Here is a 22,445-nt window from a genome sequence, read left to right as displayed (position 1 = left end):
GTACAATCAAGTGCTCAGGGATTCCCATTCTTCTCAATGTTATCCATAATTTGTCATGATCCACACAATCAAATGCCTTTGCATAGTCAATAAACCTTGAGAATATGTAGTAATATTTAATGGTGACATGTACATTTAACTTTTAACTTAATTTTTTTTAACATTTAAAACTTAAATTATTTAACTATATTTTCTCCCTCTGAGAATAACTTTTGAAAGAATGTTAGTATTATTAACCATATTTTATAATTGAAAAACCATAAGCTCAGGTTATTAGTGTTCCAAAGTTTAGCAGCAAATAACAGGCATAGCACAGACTTAGAGCCCGTTTTCTAACATATAGTCTTGTCCTTCATACATTATAATTTGTTGTTGTTGTTGTGTGCTGTCGAGTCGGACCCAACTCATAGCAACCCCTTCTTGGGTTTCCAAGGCAGTATCACTATAGAAGTAGATTGCTCAACCTTCCTTTTGAGGAGTGGCTGGTGGGTTTCAATCACCAGCCTTCTAGTTAGCAGTTAAGTGCCTTATGCACTATGCTACTAGCGCTTCCCATACATTATAAGGGTGGTGTTATTTCTTGTTCCTAAGAGACTAGTAATTTGACAGGAAATTCAAAAAATAGCTTGTAACAGTAAAAAGATGATGGTAGCAGCTAAAATATATTGAGTTCTTAGTAAACTATATTTGTAAACCTCTCGTCATGCCTAAGGCACTTGACTGCTAACCAGAAGGCTGGTAGTTCAAACCCACCAGCCACTCCTCAGAAGGAAGATTGGGCAATCTACTTCCACAGTGATACTGCCTTGGAAACCCAAGGACGGGTCGCTAGGAGTCGGGTGTGACTTGATGGCAAATAACAACGACAACAACATCATTTCATGGTTACCAGTTCATGGTAGAAAAATAGGCTATGTTGCAGACATTTAGAATAAAAAAAAAAATCTTTCATAATATTAGGATAAATGAGTAGTAGTGTATGTGGTGATTAGGGATTAGGAAGGAGTCCCTTCGTTCTGGAAAAGGTTAACACACTTGGGTGCTAACTTAAAGGGCAGAGATTTGAGTCTATGGTAGTTAAGTTTGGCTGGGCCTGGTTGAGTGGCTGGGCAGCTGAATGTAGTCCTCCCAATGGTGAGACTGGTAATTGACTCCATGGTGGAATCTACTGTGAGCAGCTGAGTAGCTGCCTTTGGCTTTGTGGTCTGCTTCCCATATATAAGAAACAGCTTTGGGAATGGTCTCTAGCTATGGCACAATTGAACCCTGCATGTAGCTGAGTCGTTGTTCAGCAGCCTGCCATGTTCTGCTTATCTTGGGACTTTTAATGGACTTTTAATGGCTATTAGCCTCATGTGTGGTTCAGTAACATTGGGGCTGTTCCTTGTTACTTGTTGACCTTGGGCTTGTCGGGCTTGTCAGCCTCAGCAGCCAGCAGCTGTCTGAGTGAAGAAAAGCCTCTAGCTTCACTGGGCTGGGAGCTGGAGGCAGAGCTGAAGTTCAAGGTTGAGGGGCTTTCACCCAGCCCCTAGAGCCTGGCACTTTGAACTTGGACTTAAAGCCTCCAAATTGTAAGAATAAACTCCTGTTTGTTCAAGCCATCCCATTTATGGTATATTCTTGTCAGAGCAGCACTAGGGAACCAGAACAGAGTCTTAGAGGCACTTCAGAAGAAAAGGCTGGCAATGCCCTTCTTTAAACCCACCCATTGAAAACACCATGGAACACAGTTCTATTCTGACATACATGGGTCACCATGAGTTGGGTTCAATTCAGTGACAACTGCTTTAGGGGTAAAGAAAATTAGAGATTGTATATAATTGAGTTTTCTTTGATTACATAGATGCCATTTATAGGTGCTGACAAGAAAAAGAGAAGTAAAAGATGATGACCCTACTACTAGATCATTCAGATCTCATGTAAATCATGATTGGAAGATTAGAAGTTGGTGTGATATTTTCTTCCCTGTGGCATATGGAAATTCACTTCATTACTGCGTGGTCACATGACTCATGCTTGTGAACAGTTAAAACACATCACAAGGCATGCTTAACTCCATATAAACATCACCAGTAACCGAGAAGAAGAAGTTCAAATGAGGAAGAGCCTACGATGGATTTCCCTGGTCAAAGACTATGCTGTGTATCACAGTGGGCCAGTTCTATCAGATATGAACTTTGTGAAACCAAATTCACAAAATGTTACCTTTTCTATAGAACAGTTTCCTCATAGGTAAAGGGAGGATGATAGTATCTAACTTAACACATCTTTTGAGGATTGAAATTATTTAGTAAAACATCAGCACAGTACCTACCAAATATACCTTGGTGACTCATAGATGCTGATACTATTAATGAATGAGATAGTCTTTTGAGAAAGCTTAGTATTTTGTGGCCCAAAAGCCATAATTAAATGTAAAGAATTAAGTTGTTGATGTTTTCTGAGCAAAAGCACAGAAGAAAAAGAGATTGTAAAAGTAGTATATAGTTTGACTAAAATGTGCTTTTTCTAATGTGCTTGATTCTCCTCTGCTGTCAATAACATGATCTGGGTAATTTTCCAGAGAAGAATGAATATCTCGAAGTCAGGAAGGAATTGGGAACTGGACTAGGTATTGTACTCTAGATCTGTGCCTTTGGAAAAGCCTTATCATCTCTCATTTTCCTATTCACAGAGTTACCATGATTCAACAATATTCAGAAAATACTTAACAGAAGACCTGTATGTCAAACACTGTTTAAGGTGTTTTGGATCTGGTACTGGGGTGGGGAATACAATAAACACAAGAAGAAAATATGTAATGGAGGGTAATGAGTATATTGAAAACAAATTAAATTAGGGAAGGAGGATAGCTATTTGAAGGGTACAGATGGAAAAGAGTTACAATTTGAAAAGTGTGTCCAGGGAAGTGTTCATAGAGGTACTGATATTTGATTAAAGACTTGAAAGAGCTTAGGGAGTAAGTCCTGTAGATTTCTGAGGAAGAGTTTTCTAGGCTGAGGAAATATTAAACACAAAGGCCCTGAAGTGGGAATATGATTGGTCTTTCTGAGCAAGCCAGTATTAGGAGTAGAAGGAGCATGGGAAAGAATCAGAAGTATTGAGGCCCAGATCATATAAATTTGAAGACCATTGATAACTTTAGATTTTACTCAGACTGTGATAACAAGCCATTATAGGGTGTTGAGAAGCAAAATGAAATTATTTTAGTTCATTTACAAGGATCATTCTGACTTCTGTTTAAGGATAGACTAATGGGGTTATAGACTGAGAAGACTATTTAAGGAAGCTCAGCAAGAGGTTCTGATGGCTTGACCAGAGTGGTAATACTGGAGGTGGTGAGATGAGATCGGATAACGGGTATGTTTTGAACACGCTGCTAACAGGATAAGCTGGCAGATTGGGTGAGTGAAAACGAGGTGTAACATAAAATTCTGGGTTTTCAACCTGAGTAGGAAGAATTTTGTTGCCAATAATTGAGAAGAGGAAGGCTGTAGGAGGAGCAGGTTTGGGGGAGGTGGTAATCATAGAATTCTTGCCTATTTCTAAAATTTTGAGAAGAGTAATAAGAAAAGGTTTATAGAAGCTTAGGTCATTCTCTAAATGTCAAAGATCCTTTATTGTGAAGGTAACAACTCTTGCAAGTACCTGAAGTTGAATCTGCTGTTGTTACGTGCTGTCGAGTTGGACCCGACTCATAGCGACCCCTCCTTGGGTTTCCGAGGCAGTACGACTATAGAAGTAGATTGCCCCATCTTCCTTCGGAGGAGTGGCTCGTGGATTTGAACTGCCAGCCTTCTGGTTAGCAGTCAAGTGTCTTAGGCACTATGCTACCAGAGCTCCTGAAGTTGAATCTAGATAGAAGTTAAAGAATTAATGGTTAAAACTTATTGACTTGGCATCCTTAATTAAGGGTACAAAGTACCTACCTGAATCTGTGACAGTGACAAATTATTATTATTAAATTATTATTAGTGACACTTGCAAATTATTTGAATGTGTGATCAAACTAACTGTAGATTTACAGCTCAGAATAAGAAAACCAGTAGCCAAAAGGAAAGAAAAAGATTTGGAGAACATTACTCTGTCTACTCAAAAAATATTTCAAAGTAGACAGGACAAATATGTTTAATTATAAAAAGCCATGGATCAACTGCTCAAATTTAAAACTAATTTAATTAAAATTACTGATTTTTAAACCATGCATTACAATTAAGTCCTCTTATGAGTTCTTGAATAATGATATTCATTTCTTCTTTGTCTTCATTCTTATTTCTATAATGAAAGAGTTGAAATTTAAGTTAGTCTAGTGAATTATCTTATGCAATTACATGTGTTTAACATCTCACTTCATTTTTCTGCATTATATTTAAGATATCATTCTTTATGAATTATATGAGGAAAAATTATGATATTGAAGGAAGAAGTAATATTAATATGCTAACTTTTGTCAAAGCAATTGTTGCATGAGTGACATCAATTAACTCTAACCTCCTATTGTGCAACAGGGAGAATACTAGTGGGTATCATAAAAGGTTTCATCTTGATTGCTAACTCTCATCACTTGTTAGTGGCTGACTAGGCTGTGTTTTGAGAAGAACTCTGAGATGATGTCTACGACCAGTAGAAAAGAGCTTTGTGATTGTTTGAGCATGTCTGCTAAGGGTGCCAGTAGAGTTAGATAATGAGGTAGGTGAGTCTGAACTGGACATGGCAGATGGTATGTCAAATAGTTCAAGAATGAACTAAAGTTTAAGGATTATGTATATATAATCCACTTTATAAAATAATAAATTTCAGTCTTTAGAAATAAAATGTGGGGAATCCAAGTGTTTGTGTGGAGAGAAAGCAAGGAGATAGGAAGTTAGTCTTTAATATTTAGTAGGATTTTCTAGGCCAGAAAGGGCTGCAGTTTTGAGCTAACTAGGATTCTCAATTGTTGTCTGACAAAAATAACAGCCATGGGTTAAGAAACATTTAAAAATCTAGAAATAATATCACAACAGGAACAAAAAGACCTACAGTGGGTGAATGAATATTTTATATTGACTTGGTTAAAACATTTGGTTACTAACCCAAAGGTCAGCAGTTCAAACCCACCAGATACTCCAGGGAAGAAAGATGAGACAATCTGCTTCCATAGATTTATAGCCTTGGAAACCCCATGAGGCAGTTCTACTCTGTCCTACAGGGTCACTATGAGTCAGAATCCCCTAGATGGAAATGGATTTGGTTTGGGTTTTCTTTTCCTAATGTATTGAGATGGTAATATCCTGTTGTTAAGAGCAAGCCAGAATGCTTATAAGAAGATGATCAAGGAGAGTCCAAAATGTTAGATTGATTACTCCCTGAAAAAAGAGTAAGGAGGAAGAGGAAATGAAAAGAGAAAATTCATTTTTAAAAGACCTCTTTTGGACTCAATGGTGGTTTAAGGAAAGATGAATTACAATAGTTAATAATAAAAGCTAACATTTTTTGAAGGCTCAGCATGTTCCAGGCACTCAGATTGAAAAACATTATCTCATTTAACACTTAAAAATCCTTGAAAATGCTATTTTTATTTCCACTTTTTAGATTAAGAGTTGACAGAGGTAGATTAAGTAGCACGCTCAAGATCCCATAGCAAATGATCAGTCAAATCAGGATTTAAAGACAGAGTGCAGAATGCAGGCTTTCCATCACAGTGAGAGAAGAAAGGAGAGAGAAGGAGGGGCAATGGGGAGGGTAGGAGGAAAAGCATAAAGGGTAAGAATATTTTACCAGAAGAGAAAGTACAGGACGTGGAAGAAAGGGGTGGGGAAGAGGTGACCACATGAAGGAAGAGAGAACTGTTCCAAAGGAAAGGCAACAATCACTCATTGGGAAAAAAGTCTTGTCTACTCTTTTTCCCTCTCTTTACCTAGGACCCAAGCATCAACAGAGGCCTCTACCAGATCTTTCCACATGTCTGGTGAAGAGAGGGGCATGGGATGGCTGAGAGTTTGCTTTCTCTGATATGTGAATAATGACATATTATGACACACTGCCCAGTGATTGGATGTGAAGAGAAATACAATGATGATGAACAATAAAATAGGGCCTTCAGAATGTGCCTACATTTTGGGCACAGTCCTCCACCAACCAGCACCCAAACCTAAGGCCCTTGACTCTGCTTATGGTAAACTCTTCACTTGGTGGTTTCACATTTTATTCTGGAGCCTGTGAATTATCTCATATGATGTTAAATAGCCTTCAATATTTACCAGCAGACACCAAGTTCATACAAAGTTAGGCACTTCTGATGGTATAGAGTCCATTAGTCTTTGATCCATTTTACAAAGACTACCAAGGATTTACCAAGATTTCTCTTGGGTTCTTGAAAAATGTCTTTTATAATGTTTATCTTCCATCATGATAAGGCATTCTGGTGGTGTAGTAGTTAAAGCATTGAGTTGCTAACCAAAAAGTGAGTAGTTAAAACTCACCAGTTGCTCTACAGGAAAAAGATGAGGGTGTCTGCTTCCATAAAGATTTATAGCCTTGGAAATCTTATGGGTCCATTCTACGCTGCCTGATAAGTTCACTATGAGTTGGGATCCACTTGATGGCAGTGGGTTTGGTTTGGATCTTGTCATAATGATACTACTTAGGAATGGAGAATGGTGAACATAGAGGAAATAAGAGTGGTGATCCTCTGCTAGTTGGCCCTCCTGTGGGAAGGCAAGAAAGGATCCCAGGCTTTTGAAGTGTTGTTACAAGGCAGAAACCTTGGATAGTGAAGATATACTGATGATCATGACCAGTAGTGGTCTTTGCAACAGCTAATTTTTGGTATATATATTTGACATAAGACTATCTCTCTACCAAGGAATATCTCCACATCAGGACACTTTTTTCACTGTTGGGTTTCTTTCCTTGTGGTTCTACTATTACATGAAAACAAATAACCTAGACAAAGTCTCTGGGTTAGGAGATTCTGAAGTACAGAAAAGGGAAGGGTGTAAAAACATAGCACAGAAGAAGGAAGAGTGGAAAAGAGGTAGGGATTGTCCTAGATGTACAAAGATGCCTGTTAATAATTTTCCAAAGGCCAAGTCAGTTCTTTAAGTTTCCAAGTTTAGCAAGAATGCCTTGTTTTGAGTTGAGCAAAAACTGTTCCACATTTAATGGTTAGAAAAAAATGGCTCTAAGCCATATTTAGAAAATTTGTTGACTGTAATTAAGCCTTCGTGGGAGTCCCCAAGGTTTACTTACTTATAATTGAAAAAATGCAAATGAAGACAGTTAATCAGTGGACTGGCCAACTATGAAGCGCTACTACCTACCTGAATGAATTAGAAATAAACACAGAAATATGTCTAGTTGAGACAGTTACCTGAGAGCCAACTGGTAAATATCTCAGTGAAGCTGTGGAGATTTTTTTCCTTAGCATGACTGAGATTGCGGTGTTTTTCCACTAGTCTTTGCCAACTTAATCGTGGGCCATTACATACAGATTTCCTAACAACTGGCCTTCAGCATTGGTAGAACACCAGCTGCCTTCCTGGTATCACTCAAGGAAGCCTATACAAAAAAAAAAAAAAAAAAAAAAAAAACCAGACTTCTTGTTTCTTTTCTGTTGTGAATGATCTACTACTTAAAGTTGTAAAACATTTGCTTTTCAAAATCATGTAATCAAATCAGAATACTCTGGGGTTAAGCAGCTCTTCAGGAGTTATTCCACACCATTTTAGCTTCTACTTATTACAGATTGGCAGACATTCTAATATAAAACCTTTAATCCTTTTTTTTTTCTCCAAGTAGTAAACACAGTTTACCTGTATTGGTTATTTCACCCTAGAGACTACACTTGTTAATATATACAGCTAATTTTAATCACCTGATTCAAAATTATCCTAAGAATGCTTTGTGTTTCTATTAATACTTATATCCTCTGCTTCATGATTTCATTATTTAAAAACCAGTTGCTGTCAAGTCAGTTCTGCCATGTATGTCAGAGTAGAAATGTGCCCTCCATGAGGTTCTCAGTGGCTGACATTTTCAGCCAATCCCAGGCCTTTCTGCCAAAGTGCCTCTGGGTGAATTCAAACTGGCAACTCTGGATTAGTAGTTCATGTGTTAACTTTTTGCACCACTCAAGGACTCCATAATATAATGTCAGTACAAAGAAGTATATAATTTGTTGCCAAATAACATCTGTGGAAACAAAAGAATAAATGCAGCATTATTTAACAATAATTGTCAGTAGTCCAATTCGTGGTAACAAAAACAAAAGGTGTGAGTCAAGTTAATTTAAATAGTGGAGGTACATCAATGATGTGGCTGTGCTATAAACTGAATAAAATTGGAGTAGGGAGGTAAATAAATTTCCTTTCCCAAACCATTCAGCAGATTCTGAGGGAAGAAAGTGTCATGATTGATTAATAATGTCTGTCTTGGACACCAGAATGTTGAATGCAAAATTACTGCCCTTTGTTCCCTACTACTGTGACTGTCTTAACTTGAAATAACCAAGCTTTGTCAACTTATTTCATTTGTTGTTGTTTGATAAGGAAGAATGAATGGACTAGAACACTGAAATGAGTGCTTGTCATAAAAGAATTGTCTTTCTTACAAGTGTATAAACATTCTGAGATGACTTAAGTGGGGAAAGATGCGATTAGGCTAAGCCTTTTTCCCACATCTTTGTTTGCTTGAGCTATTTATTACTCTGGACTTGCTAGAGTTTTTTAAAAAGTGTTACAGATTTAAAACCAAACCCATTGACATTGATTTGATTCTGATTCATAGCATTCACCAGGGCTCCTAGTTATTGATATAGACTCTGGAAAAAGTAGGCAGATATTTCAAGGTATTTCAAATGTATCACAGTTTTCAGGGAGAACAAATGTCTCTTCAAAACCTCTTGGTTTTTTTAGGCATAAAATGTTCTTTTTGGTAGATAATAGGCTCCAATGCTCTGTGTTTCTAACCTCCCATTCATTAACAACAAAGCAGATTTATGCCATTTTTTTTTTTTTCCCCTTCAAGCAATTTGTGACTCCTTTTAGGGAGAAAACTGTTTAAGTATAAATAAATGACCAGCTCCAGTAGAAAGATTCCAGTTTTTGTAAGGTATTTTCCTTAAATTTATTGTCAATTTTCCTACCACAACTTCCTCTCCTAAAACCCTGTCCCAGACCTGCATGTGTATACTACAGTTCCATTTCCATTAGAACACTGATTGTTCTTTATGTCAAATACTGTATTATTTCCATTTATGATCTTACAAGTGGCAAAAATAGACTCTACCCATATTTGGGGGACCATTTTAGTATTTTCAAAATCATTAGCGCTATTAGTTCTAACGCAAGAGAATTAAAATGAAATAGCCTAAGCCCTAATAAAGGCACTCTGGTGGTGCAGTGACTAAAGCACTTAACTACTAACTAGAAGGTTGGTGGTTCAAAACCACCAGAAGGAAGATGGGACAATTTACTTCTGTAAAGATTTATTGCCTTGGAAACAGATAAGTGTTGCTCTGAGTTGAACTTGACTCGATGGCAGTTGGTTTGTTTTTTGTTTGTAAGCCCTAATAGGACTATATTCAGGCTCCAGACCTTTCAAAATTGCTTAAAATAATTAAGGAAAATTCCTCAATTATTATATTTGAAAATTACCTTGTGGTTTGATTTACTTCATTCTATTAAGTTTAGTAAGAAGTCTTGTGACATTTGTATCACTTTTAATCCTAGGATAGATTACTTTGTACTTTGCGTTACCACGAGCTGCCATTAATAGTTTACTACTTTTTGGTAAGAGATTATCAGCATTCTTTTTTTGCTTTTTTTTTTTTTTTTTAAATAGGCATACAACCTGGAAATGGATCTATCTATTCATAAGTGTTTTAAATTTAATAATGCAGAATGACAAATGACAGTAAGGTCCTACTCCTTTAATTATGCTCCTGGCCCTCACAAATTAACATCCTAAAACATTTAATATAGTTATATGCAATTTTTGCAATGTTCTGCCCCCTTTTCATATTATTTTGCACTTTGGATATTTCTTCATATTTTTTAAAAAGAAACTATTAAGTCTACATTTGTTTTATTGCTGATTGACCCCGGGAAGGTTACCATTATTATGAAGAGTAAAGGATTACTAATTAATTATTCCCTAGACAGCCAAGGCTTCATTCTGTTAAGACATTTCTTGATGATGTTATATCTTAGATTATTAAATGGATATTGATTTTGATATTGAAAATCTTATACTGAGAAAATTTTTAGTAAGTTTATTGGGCTTTTTGACCACGGAAATAATGTGGATTTTTATGTCATTCAACATTCTCTCTCTCATTAAAAACATTAAAGAAGAAATTAAAAGAGAGAGAAATCAGACAGAAATTTACATAAATTAAATATGTGTAGTATGGATAATGGTGTTTATTAAACAATGAGAAGACCAATATATACAAAAAGATGTTTTCAGCTGCACCTCCTAGAGTTTCACTTTTGTAATTTAAACCGTTCCTGAGACCGTTCCACCTTGGTATAACAGAGACACCTCAAACTCACTGTTATAACACCACAGCTTCCCCCTTATTTACACAATCTGGATTAAGGAAATCAGTTTCCACATATTTGTACTAGCTAGGAATTTGAGTTGTCCTTCTCCATCATTCTTAACTACCTAGTCACCACACCCACAAACTTCATCCACTAAAGTGACTTTAAATTTCTTGTTCACCATGAAGGTTTTTTCCCTGCCCTATCCCCTGACTTGAATTGACCTTAGCCTCTGTGCTTCAAAAGCACCTTACACGCTACTAATGCATTTATCATAGAGCATTAAACCTTTTAGTTTACTTTTCTGTTTTTCTCCTTGTGTGGTTCACTCTTGTACTTCACCAACTCATTCTGTTTATGTTTGTAGAGCCAACACTTAAGTACAGTTTTGGTAAAATAAAGATAATCAATAGTCATCTGAAGAAATACAAAGATAGATAAAAGTAGGTGGAAGAATGAAGGAGTAGACTGAGGGATAAATGAGTAAATGAGAAAATTCAGCATTGTGAGAGATGTAGTTGCACTTTCATGCAAAAGAGTGAGATGGAGCCAACGGTCACATGTGTGTCAAGGTCTGTTTCTATTGAAACTGAACACCTGCATTAATAAAATGGTATGCAGCTAAGGACTTGGGATTTCAGAAATCTTCAAGTGATTCTGTAAGTTGTAAGAGTCATCTCAAGCAATTTTTATGGCATTTTTCATTTTTTATGTTGTAAGGAATTAGGCAGCATAAAGAGATCAATAGATGAATCATAATTCAGAAAAGTCCTCCTTATAGTATTTCCTTCTATTCAAAACACGAAATGAGAATGGTATAGAGAAAGAAAAATCTGACTGTCCATTATTAGTTGAGTGAGGTCAAGAAGAAAAGGGAAAGAAGTAGGAAAAAAAACATATATATAATAGCCAGAAAGTACACCATAGAAATGACTATAAAACAGCTCTCCCATTCTTGTCTGCTTTCTCATGGACTGTAATAGAACAAGATGTGAGGAAACATCTGTTGCTTTTCTTAAATAGTACTTTGACATTTTTAAATAATGACAGAATTAGTAGGAACTTAGTTTCTGAGGTTAGTGACAGCAGACAACTAAGGGATGGGGTAGGGAGAATCAGTCAGTCTAACACAGCCTGAGAGTGTCTTTGAACTGAAGATTCATTTATCTATGATTCAGAGTTTTGGGAAGCAGCATGGCACAATGGTTAAGCATGGACTCTGTAGTTAGAGTGTCTGGGTTTAAATCATAATTTCACCATTTACTTTATAGTGTAATATTAGGCAAACATGTATGATCCTTTTAAGTCACAAATGGCCATAATAATATTACCTACCTCAGAGGTGGTTGTGCAGATTGAATGAGAGAATTAATATCACACTTTTAGCACAAAGACTGACATGTGGACACATTTACTAAAGCAGGCTCTTGTTATTAAAGTAGCTGCAAATTAGGAGTCACTGTGTGGCATAAACTGTTAAGTGCTTGACTGTTAACTGAAAAATTGGAGGTTCAAACCAATCCAAAGGCTTCTTGGAAGACAGGTCTGGTGATTTCCTTCCAAAAGATCACAGCCTTGAAAACTCTATGAAGCAGTTCTGCACCGTACACATGAGATCACCATGAGTCAGAATTGACTTAACAACAAGTAACAACAGTTTGTCTTAGACTAGATGTAGGAACTTAGTGGGAAGTCTGACAGGCCTAGAGAGGGTATGAAAGAGAAAGTTAGATGTCTCTCTTTTTTATTTTTTTTTTCTCTTGAAAAGGTAAATGTAACGCAGGCAGACTTGAAGAATGGGTGAGATTTGGCTCACTTTTGAGGTTACTAGAAAGAGAGAGACACCAACTCAGATAAACATCTAGATTGCTGATTAAAGAAGTTGAGCCCAGCCTCAGGTACAGACAGTCATTAACAAACACTGTCTAGTGAACATGCTTTAGAGAAACTGAGCACAAGAACAAGAGAAATCTGCCAGAGAACATCTGATCCAATGACCTCAAACTTCATTTATTAAAGAGAATTTAGATGTCATGTACCCTATGCCCACTGCTGCCATGATGATGAATCTGAGCCAGAAAAAACAGCTTACAGGCCAAGGCAGAACACAGAAGAGCCGAGCAATGGCTTGAGCACACACGAAGTCCTGACCATTTGGTCAGAGAGAATTCAGACTCTGAAAATGAGAGTAAAAATCACAAAGTAGGATAATAGAGGTTCTCACCAGAGTTAGTCATGATATTAACTCCTTGTTGACTCATGAGACATGTGTCTCCTACCAATGTTTTCACCCTCTCAGGTTTCTTACTAAACTGTTTTTCAAGTTGTAATATCTGCTACTGCCTAGCAGGAACCTGTATAACGGTGTGGATCTGAAGAAATGGCCCTCACCAGAGTCTATTTGGGACGTATGTGCCCCACCTAATATATCAAAATCCATATTAATTTCACCATGCCTTTTATTACTGAAAACACATGGTATCAACCAAAGTTCAAAACAGAAAATAATTTGGTCATGAATGTTGCCAGGTAGAGGATAGGCTTCCAGCCCACAAAGGGTGAAAAGAGATGAGTCTTTTTGGAATGACAGGTAATAACTGAAAAACAAGACCGCAGATAAGGAAGGTTGGGCAATCCTACTTCCGTAGTGATAACTGCCTCGGAAACCCAAGGAGGGGTCGCTATGAGTCGGGGCCGACTCGACGGCACATAACAACAACAACAACAAGATATTAACCCGTGCTTTAGACAAGTAGTGGGGTGCAGTGGGTTAGAGGATGGACTTTGGAGAAACATGTTAGTGTTTCGAATTCCTCTTTTGCCAATTAACATAGAAGCAACTATTTTTCTAGGCTTCAGTTTTTGTATATGCAAAATGGCGAAAATAATAGTTCCTATGTCAAATATCTTTGAAAATCAAATCATATAACTTAATTAAAAAAGCGGAAAAACCAAACTCACTGCTGTGTGGTCATAGCTGACTCATAGCGACCCTCCTTGGGTTTCTGAGGTGGTATCACTACTGGAATAGATTGCCCAATCTTCCTTCTGAGGAATGGCTGATGGGTTTGAAAACTTAATTAAAAGGACAAAGGAAAATTTTAGGCACCTACCCATACCTGTCAAGTTGATTCCAACTGATAACAACCCTGTAGGACAAGATAGAACTGCTTCTAATTATTTCCAAGGCTTTTACAGAAGCAAATTGCCACATCTTTATCCCACAGAGCAGCTGGTGGATTCAAACCACCTACCTTCTTTTATTTAGCAGTTGAGTACCACCGCACCACCAGGGCTTCTTGCCAGGCACCAAGTGCTCTATTAATGTTGTTGTTTTTGTTATGTGCCAACAAGTCAGACCCGACTTATAGCGAGGCCTCCTTGGGTTTCTGAGGCGGTATCACTATGGAAGTAGATTGCCCAACCTTCCTTCCAAGGAGTGTCTGGTGGGTTTGAACCACCAGGCTTCTGGTTAGCAGTCAAGTGCCTTAATTTTTAGATTGAAGGGAACCCTCTGGCACTTTTGCTGCATTTTGCCTAAAGTACAATAACTCCAGAAGTGGGAGAATAGAATGTCCCAGACTAGACCAGTCTTTGGCAGGCAAGGGGGAGTATCTTGGCTTCCCAGAAGAACCACCTTAAAACCCCATTATTTCTTCTTTTGAAAAAAAAAAAAAAAAAGCAAGAGGCAGTTGTGGTATATTTCTATAAGCTCTATAGCTGGGGTCAAAGAACAAGTGTTTGAATCCCTAGTAATTATTTTATTAGATAGGCAAGTTAGTCTCTTTAAACCTCAGTTACTTCATAAATGGGATGGTTGTTGCTGTTGTTGTTATGTGCCATCGAGTGGGCCCTGAATCATAGTAACTCCTCCTTGGGTTTCTGAGGCGGTATCACTATGGAAGTAGATTGCCCAACCTTCCTTCCAAGGAGTGTCTGGTGGGTTTGAACCACCAGGCTTCTGGTTAGCAGTCAAGTGCCTTCGGCACTACACCACCAGAGCTCCTCTATTAATGTTAGATATTAATATTAGAACTTAATCTACACATCTTTTGCTGAAAAATGTCATATTTAAAGTATAAGTTACAAAGGAGCATGTTGTTTTGTTGAATAATTATCCCTAAACCCTGTATAAAAATACCTTGTGGCTATGCAGTTTTACTATTTTTAATGCCTTTTCTTTAGGAAGTGAATTTTTAACAAAATCCTACCAATTAGAAATTGGACTGTAGTGCCATTTTGGAAAATTATTAAGGAAACCCATTTTTAAATAAAAAGAATTCTATTGTACTGATAATGGCCTAACCTCAAATGTAGATATGGGGGGAAAGGCAGAATTTATCCTTTGGGAATTCAACTTAATGAAATCTCAAATTTCATATTTGTAATTTAATATCTAGACTAAATGAAAGCAATATTTAAACTTCAAAAGAGAATTTGTGATGGCATAACTGAAAAAAGGGACTATGATTATGTCATAAACATTTTCTAAAAAGCAGTTTTCTTATTAACAGGAAATAAACATTTTAGGGAATATTATATCATAAATATTTTCTAAAAAAATGTTGTAATAGATAACATCCATTCGTGTTTACTATAACTGATTTTCTTCATTAAATGCCAATTATCTTTAATATGCATACTATAGGTTTTAATTTAATTGTACAAGTTATGAAACTTTGTAGTGAGATCATGAGCTTTAGATGAAGTTCTAGACATGTTATACCTAGTGTCCAAATTTTTTAACATATTTTAGTGTACTATTGGTTATATATTTCAGTGACTTCTGATATATTAAAATAAACATATGCCCACACCCTAGGAAATGTCTGGATCAAGTTCATTCCTAATAACTATTTCTTCAGCATCCTTTGTATTTTAGGTCTTTGTATCAACAGAAGATCAAACCAACTAGATAGAGTATATTCTCTAATTAAGATTGTGGGAGATAGCAAAATAATGTCTTTCCTAAAACTATGTAAATTATATATCTAATATTAATAAATTTCTAGGCCTGTCTCTGAAATATCTATTGGCATGTGTTGAAACTATAATGCTCTAGACTTTGATATACTTTGTTACAATAAAAAGTCTTATTGTCTATGAATATATTTATTTAGGTTTACCTGGCTGGACCCCTTTACTCCTCCCCATATCTTCACAAAAATTCAGTTTCTGCCATAGAAGGTGGCTTGAGTAAAACCATAGGCTGTGTATTTCAGAGCTATCTCACATTCAACCAATGTATTAGGTTTATTCACAGGATTCCTGCATCAGGCTTGGAGAACAAAGGGGTTCTGAAGAAGAGACAGGCTATCAGATTTTTGCTGCAGAATTAGACACCATCTATCTGAAAATGGAATCTGTGGTAAAAATCCCCAAATTACTTGTAATCTTTTTCTTCAGATCCACTCAATTCTCCCAAGACTCACTCTTTGGGAACCATTTAATAATGCAATAGACATAGCTGATCTTATTTTACTTCTACTAATTCTGTTGCCCTGAAGTAAATCAGCACAACTGTCCCTGTTATAATATTATTTTACTCTTTTTAACTTAAAGCATACAATAGAATTAACTAACTTCATAAATGGATGTTTCTCATTTTTGAAACCTGACAGACTCATACGGAACTGTTGATTGGCCAAGAGGTAGCGTATTTTAGCTTCTGAAGAACCAATGAAGGATATGCTTCTAATTGTCCAAACATTATTCTGTGTCCTCTGTCCTTCATTATTTATACTTCTCCCTGTGGGTATGATGGGAAAGATGAAAAAATGAAATTAATCTGATAGCTGGCTATGCTATCATCAAAGTTGTATACAGTGAAAGACTGGAAATCATCAGATAGTCTTTGGGTTTCATTAATCCAGTGGCTCTCAAATTTTAGCATACATCAGAATCCCCTGGATGACTTGTTAAAACATACTACAGTTTCTGCTGCAGTAGCTTTTGGGTTGGGCCTGAGAATTTGCATTTCCAATAGGTTCCCAGGTGATACTGATGCTGCTGGTTCAGAAAATGCACTTTGAGAACCACTTCCCTAATCCACGCTTGGCTTCCCTCCTATTAACATGAATAATCTAGAATTTGCTTTTATTTAGCTAGTTTTTTAAATTTAGACTGTGAAAACTAAACATTATGGATTAAACAACTTTTCTTTTGGTATATGTGTACCTTGTGCAGTGAAATAAAAATAATAAAGTAAAATATATAGGTTAGTCTACCCATTTTTTTTTTTTTTCCCGTTAATTCACAAAACAGTCAAGAATGTTCCCATTGAATTGTGGGTCTGATCAACAAATCTCTTTGCTTTTCCTTATTATTTTTGGGGTCAAAGTAATAGTGACTTTTAGTTATTTTAAAATAGTTAAAACTCAAGGAAATCACACATAGAAAGTATCTCTCCTGTTTTTTGGGATTATGGAATATTTGAGCTCATTTGATTGTCAAAGATCTGTTTTGAATTCAGCACTTATATTTAGGTTTAAGAAAGAATACAGAACAGAAGAGTATACAGAGTGACATTATCATGGAGGCCTTAGATGCAACTTCTGATGTCCCCAATTGGATATGTTTTGGTCACAAGAAATGACAAGAATCTAAAATGAATGCAAGTCACATTATACAGGGAAGGCACAGGATTAAGAATTCCTCCACTTAAACACTTTGCAAATCATCTAGCACTCAGAAGATTGTATGTCTAGCTGCCATTATACAGTGCAACTACAGTCCATAAATTACATTTTATACAGTGAACAATCTCAACAACTAGGAACAGTATACTTAAAGAGCATTCTTAGAACTCTCACTTAACCCCAGTGGACACATTTCCTTAGTTAATATTGCAAAAAGTTTGACTGATAGTCAACCTATGTTCAAGCAGCCTTTGGGCTGAAGTTAGATATACAGTTCAGTTGTTCATCCTTTCCTTTCACTAGGTCACAGGTAAAAACCCTGGCTGAACAGGAGTGAATGTAATGCAGATTTTATCTTCCAGCATCTATTGTCCAGAAAGTCAAGCTTTTGTACAGTATATATACCACATGGTCTACCTGGTTAAAAGCAATAATGAAATAACCTAAAAAAATCTCTGGCTTGAGAGCCTGGAGATGAATGGGCCTCTAAATCTACTCTGCCTTATATTGTGACTTGTCATAGCGTTTTTAAAAGCTATCCTAACCAACAGGATAGTGTAGTAGTGCAGTCTTTAATACTTCATCATTTAAGCTGTGTAATTCTGTGCACATTACTAGACCTCTGCATGCACCAGCTGTCTTGTACACTGGCAATGACAATGATACCTACTTCATGGTGTTATTATGAAGATCAAATGAGGAAATAATCATATAATTATTAGAATAGGGGTTGACATGTAATACACTCAAAATATTAAATCCCATCAATATGGGGGCCTTACTGAACATTCTCTGACCTACAAGATCGTCACACAATTATGGATATTTTTATAGGAGGTATACTCAAGACCTGGGAATAGTTAAATGTATACTCCAAAATCTTTAACCACCTAAAAAGAAGCCATATAACCCAGAGATGTATTCCCCTGCTTGGCTGCCTGCATGCTCACCAATCCTAAACACAGAGTGGAGAAACAGTCTATATATAGATCACTACTTCCACTGGCAGGGCCATAAAATTGAGATGTAACTGCTTATAACTATTTATTCTTCAGTGCCTGCCAAATGCTTTTTAAACCTTTGAGTAATTATCACCATTACTAATCAGCCTAGGGTAATAATTTGAGACTTTCCTCTTTAGAAAACTTTATTACCCTGGAAGTTTTACATGCTAAGTAGAGGGCTTTGTCTCTGGAGACACTGACATATAGAAAATTATGAATCATAGAATATCCTTTTTTATTTATTTCATTTTTATTTTGCTCTGATATTAGGGATAAGAGAATCCAGGTGACTGCTTTGTAACCTGTTTGCCTTACCTTGTGGTAATTTGCTCCCTTTGGGCAATACTGTATAATTGCACAAGCTAAGCACTGTTTTAACTATGAAATTGCACAACCATCTTGGGAATGTTGGACCTGGAATAACCCAGGTTGTATGTCATTCTTCTCCTCCCCCTCTAGCTGGACAGTGCCACGTCACTCATCCAGGCAGCTAAAAATCTGATGAATGCTGTAGTCCTCACGGTGAAAGCATCTTATGTGGCTTCGACCAAATACCAGAAGGTCTATGGGACAGCAGCTGTAAACTCACCTGTTGTGTCTTGGAAGATGAAGGCTCCAGAGAAGAAGCCCCTTGTGAAGAGAGAAAAACCTGAAGAATTCCAGACACGAGTTAGACGGGGTTCTCAGAAGAAACACATTTCGCCTGTACAGGCTTTAAGTGAATTCAAAGCAATGGATTCCTTCTAGGACGATAGGCTTCAACCAGAAAGCATTTTCTTTCTTTTTTCCTTTCATTTTCTTTTTAATTCCATTTTTGTATGCATACCTGCCAACTCGTATGCCTCTGGCATGGGGAATTTAAGGGAGCAGTGTCTGTTTGCATGTAAGATGAGATGTGATCAATACTACTGATCCATCTGTAGCCCAGGAGGGGTCGGGATTTCTGTCCTGAGGTGGCACAGAACTGTCCTTAGCAATATTCTCATAAAATTGGGCAAAGAGTTAGCATCACAATGTTTATGGGAGTGGGAGGGATCGGGGAAAATAAACTTAAATCTACAAAAGCAAACACTAATGCATGCAAGAATCATTAGGTTGGCAGGTATAATAATAAGTGAAAAATCTGGAAGTGTAATGGTAGAACATAAAGCTTGTATTGCTTCTGTTTCAGTGCAAAAATGTGCTAGCCAATGCGCTTAAGTGTGTGGCCCACAAAGTGAACAATTTAACTTTGAAGTCACATCCATGATATATGTGGATTTTTGATGGAGGGGAAACCAACTAGTCCAGCCTAAAATCTTTCCTTTAGTCTACATTTTGCTTTCTCTTCTAGTCATGCCATTACTAGTGTTCATGTTAAGTTTTTTTCCCCCCCACCATTTTCTGAAAAAATAAATTAACATTTATTTTCAACAATTATCTTTCTGATGGCACTGGAACTACAGTATTCTTTTATTTTATGTTTTGTAATTTGAACTATGTTTTTTCTAGAAGTAGGAGGCCCAGTGGTGGAATGTTAGAGCAATGGAAACTGATAATGTATGAAGGTTTAGAGGCAAACACTAGGTGTAGTTTGGAGTGCTGGTATCTAATATACCATTGTATCCACTAACTCGAAATAAACACATTTAATCTTAATCTCTGAAGAATGTTTTCTTTGTCTAAATGCATACTTAATAAAAGCGTAAGGATTCTTCCTGAAAATTGATTTTTTTTGGTTTGGTTTTAAAATTGGAGTTAAAATATATGATATCCAAAGAATTCTTTGAGTCCTCTTTAGAGTCGAGATTTGTTTGTTATATTTTGTGTTTTGTTTTTCCATTTGTATTCATTCATTTTCACACTGAATCTAAAATGACAAAAGTCACCTATTAGATTTTGCTGGGCCATGCTCAGCCTTGGGCTAAGCTTAAGAATGTAATGTGTTTTTAGAGAAAAGCTAAATACAAAGAACATTTTTAGAGATGCCAATTAATTTCAAAGTATTTATACCTTTCAAAATAGTATTTTTATCCATACTAGAAAAACAGGTCTCCTGTCCCATTATTAAGAGGAATGAGCTAAAGTCTGTCTTATATGATAGGTTTAAGGAATGGAAAATGCTCCCCAAATATTCATCTGAGTGCTATAAGCTCTTATTACTAGCTGCACTGCTGTCCACTCAGGTCCAACTCATAGCAACCCCTCCTTGGGTTTCCGAAGTGGTATCATTACAGAAGTAGATTGGCCACCTTCCTTCCGAGGAATGGCTGGGTGTTTTGAACCACCAGCCTTCTGGTCAGCAGCCAAATGCCTTAGGCACCACTCCACCAGAGGGCCTCTTATTACTAGAGTAGTTCCTAAAATTACCAGGTCATAGTATCCAGAAGATTTCTGATGAAATGTATGTAACTTAGCAATGTGATTATATATTGGGAAACACGAATACTTATGCTTATGTTAGCTTAGGTGCAAGATCCCAAAGAGATGAGGCAGAAGAGTTGTGGATGGCCAGATAACATATTCCAAAAGCCAATTTAAAAGTGGTTCTGCTCAATCTATGGCTCACAACTATTGCATGATGAAAACACCATTCAGAATAATAGTGGATGAACCACTATATAAAAAAAAAAAAGCTGTAGAATTTTACCACTAATCATTGGATCACTGGTCAACCAAGCTACGTCCTTTAACTTTGGGAATATCGAGAAGGGCAGACACTTCCATTTATTCAACAACCATCGAAGGAATCCTTTCTTGATGCCAAGTTTTAATTTGATCATCACTAAGCCAACTTCTTGGTGACTGTTTCTATTAGCAGTGGAACCTGACATAGTAGCATTATCCAGCATGACACTTTGTCCAGTGCTCTGAAGAGAAAACATACTCTGTTCTTAGAATCATATTCCCAATTCTGGGTAAATTGTATTTCTCCTAAATAGCCACAAAAAATACTTTTTGAGAAATGCATTTCCCCCAAAGAGCCACTTAGCCCCTTTTTGTCTTATCTCCAAAGATTCTTTTAAACACTGCTGAGATCTTCTCTTCTGTTCCCTGATCCACAGGATCCACAGAAAAAGATGATGAGCGGTGAAAGGCAATGAACAAAAGTACCATTAACACAGTGATGATCCTTTGGTAATAGGCAACACAGTGCCATTCACAAGTTTCAAGAACAAGTATAATTAACCTATTTAACTACCTGGTTTCATACATCATTATTTAATGTGTCCCAGAAAGTGAACATTCTTCATACCAGCCAAATTATTTTAGTATTCAAGACCTTCTTGGAAAATCCAGAAAAATAGCCAACAGGCATCAGAAGAGCATACAGAGAGTGCCCTTGACTTTTCCCTGTAAATTTTAGTTATGTTTTAATATATGCATGCTATGAGCAATGTTTCTGTGTATGTTTTCTGGAAATCAGTCCTCAAATTTACTTACATCCCCAGTGTTTATTAAGCATCATCACTATCTTTTTCACCACTGACACTGAGATCAAGGAGAAAAATATCTACTCAGAAAGGTTATTAAATACAGACTATACTGAAAGCAAAGAGCCCTGGTGGCAAAGTAGTTAAAGTGCTTGTCTGCTAACCCAAACAGTGGTTCAAACCCACCAGCTGCTCAGCAGAGGAAAAATGAGCCAGTGTGCTGCTGTAAGGATCTACAATCTTGGAAACCCTATTGAGCAGTCAATTGGAATTGACTCTATGGCAATACATTTGGGTTTTATTTTATATTGAGAGCATGACAGTAATTATATGGTGAGTTTGAACTGCTGACCTTCTGGTGAGCAGCCAAATGCCTTACCCACTATGCTACCAGTTGTAGTTAGGTTCTGTCAAATTGGCTCCAACTCATAGCGACCCTATATGCAACAGAATGAAACACTGCCTGGTCCTGTGCCAACCTCACAATCCTTGCCATATGTCCCTGAGCCCATCGTTGCAGCCACTGTGTCAGTCCACCTCACTGAGGACCTTCTACTTTTTTTCTGATCCTTCCCTTTACCAAGCATGATATACTTCTCTAGGGAATGGTCCTTTATGACAACATGACCAAAGTAGGTGAGACAAAGTCTGGCCATTCTTGCTGCCAAGAAGCACTCTAGTTGTATTTCTTCTAGGACAGATCTGTTAGTTCTTCTGGCAGTCCATGGTACATTCAGTATTCTTTGCCAACACCACAACTCAAAAGCATCGCCTCTTCTTCAGTCTTAGCTCAATTATATATACATACACACACATATATATGCATACATACATACATATACATACATGCACACACCCCCC

General features: G+C 36.9%; 1 protein-coding gene across 1 annotated transcript in view; it reads left to right on the top strand.

Annotated features, from left to right (window-relative positions):
- Nucleotides 1–18,918, top strand: part of LOC103209732 (catenin alpha-2) — a 457,184-nt gene extending 438,266 nt beyond the window's left edge. The window contains exon 11 of the mRNA XM_007955632.2: nt 18,631–18,918. Coding sequence (XP_007953823.1) covers nt 18,631–18,918 — 288 coding nt within the window. The remainder of the gene's footprint in view (nt 1–18,630) is intronic.
- The last annotated feature ends 3,527 nt before the right edge of the window (nt 18,919–22,445 follow it).

The sequence above is a fragment of the Orycteropus afer genome, unplaced genomic scaffold (genome assembly GCF_000298275.1).
Source record: "Orycteropus afer afer isolate SDZICR_OR568_19922 unplaced genomic scaffold, OryAfe1.0 scaffold00521, whole genome shotgun sequence".
Lineage (NCBI taxonomy): Eukaryota > Metazoa > Chordata > Mammalia > Tubulidentata > Orycteropodidae > Orycteropus > Orycteropus afer.
The sequence above is the reverse complement of the archived record's forward strand: the minus strand, read 5'-3'. Positions and strand labels throughout refer to the sequence as shown.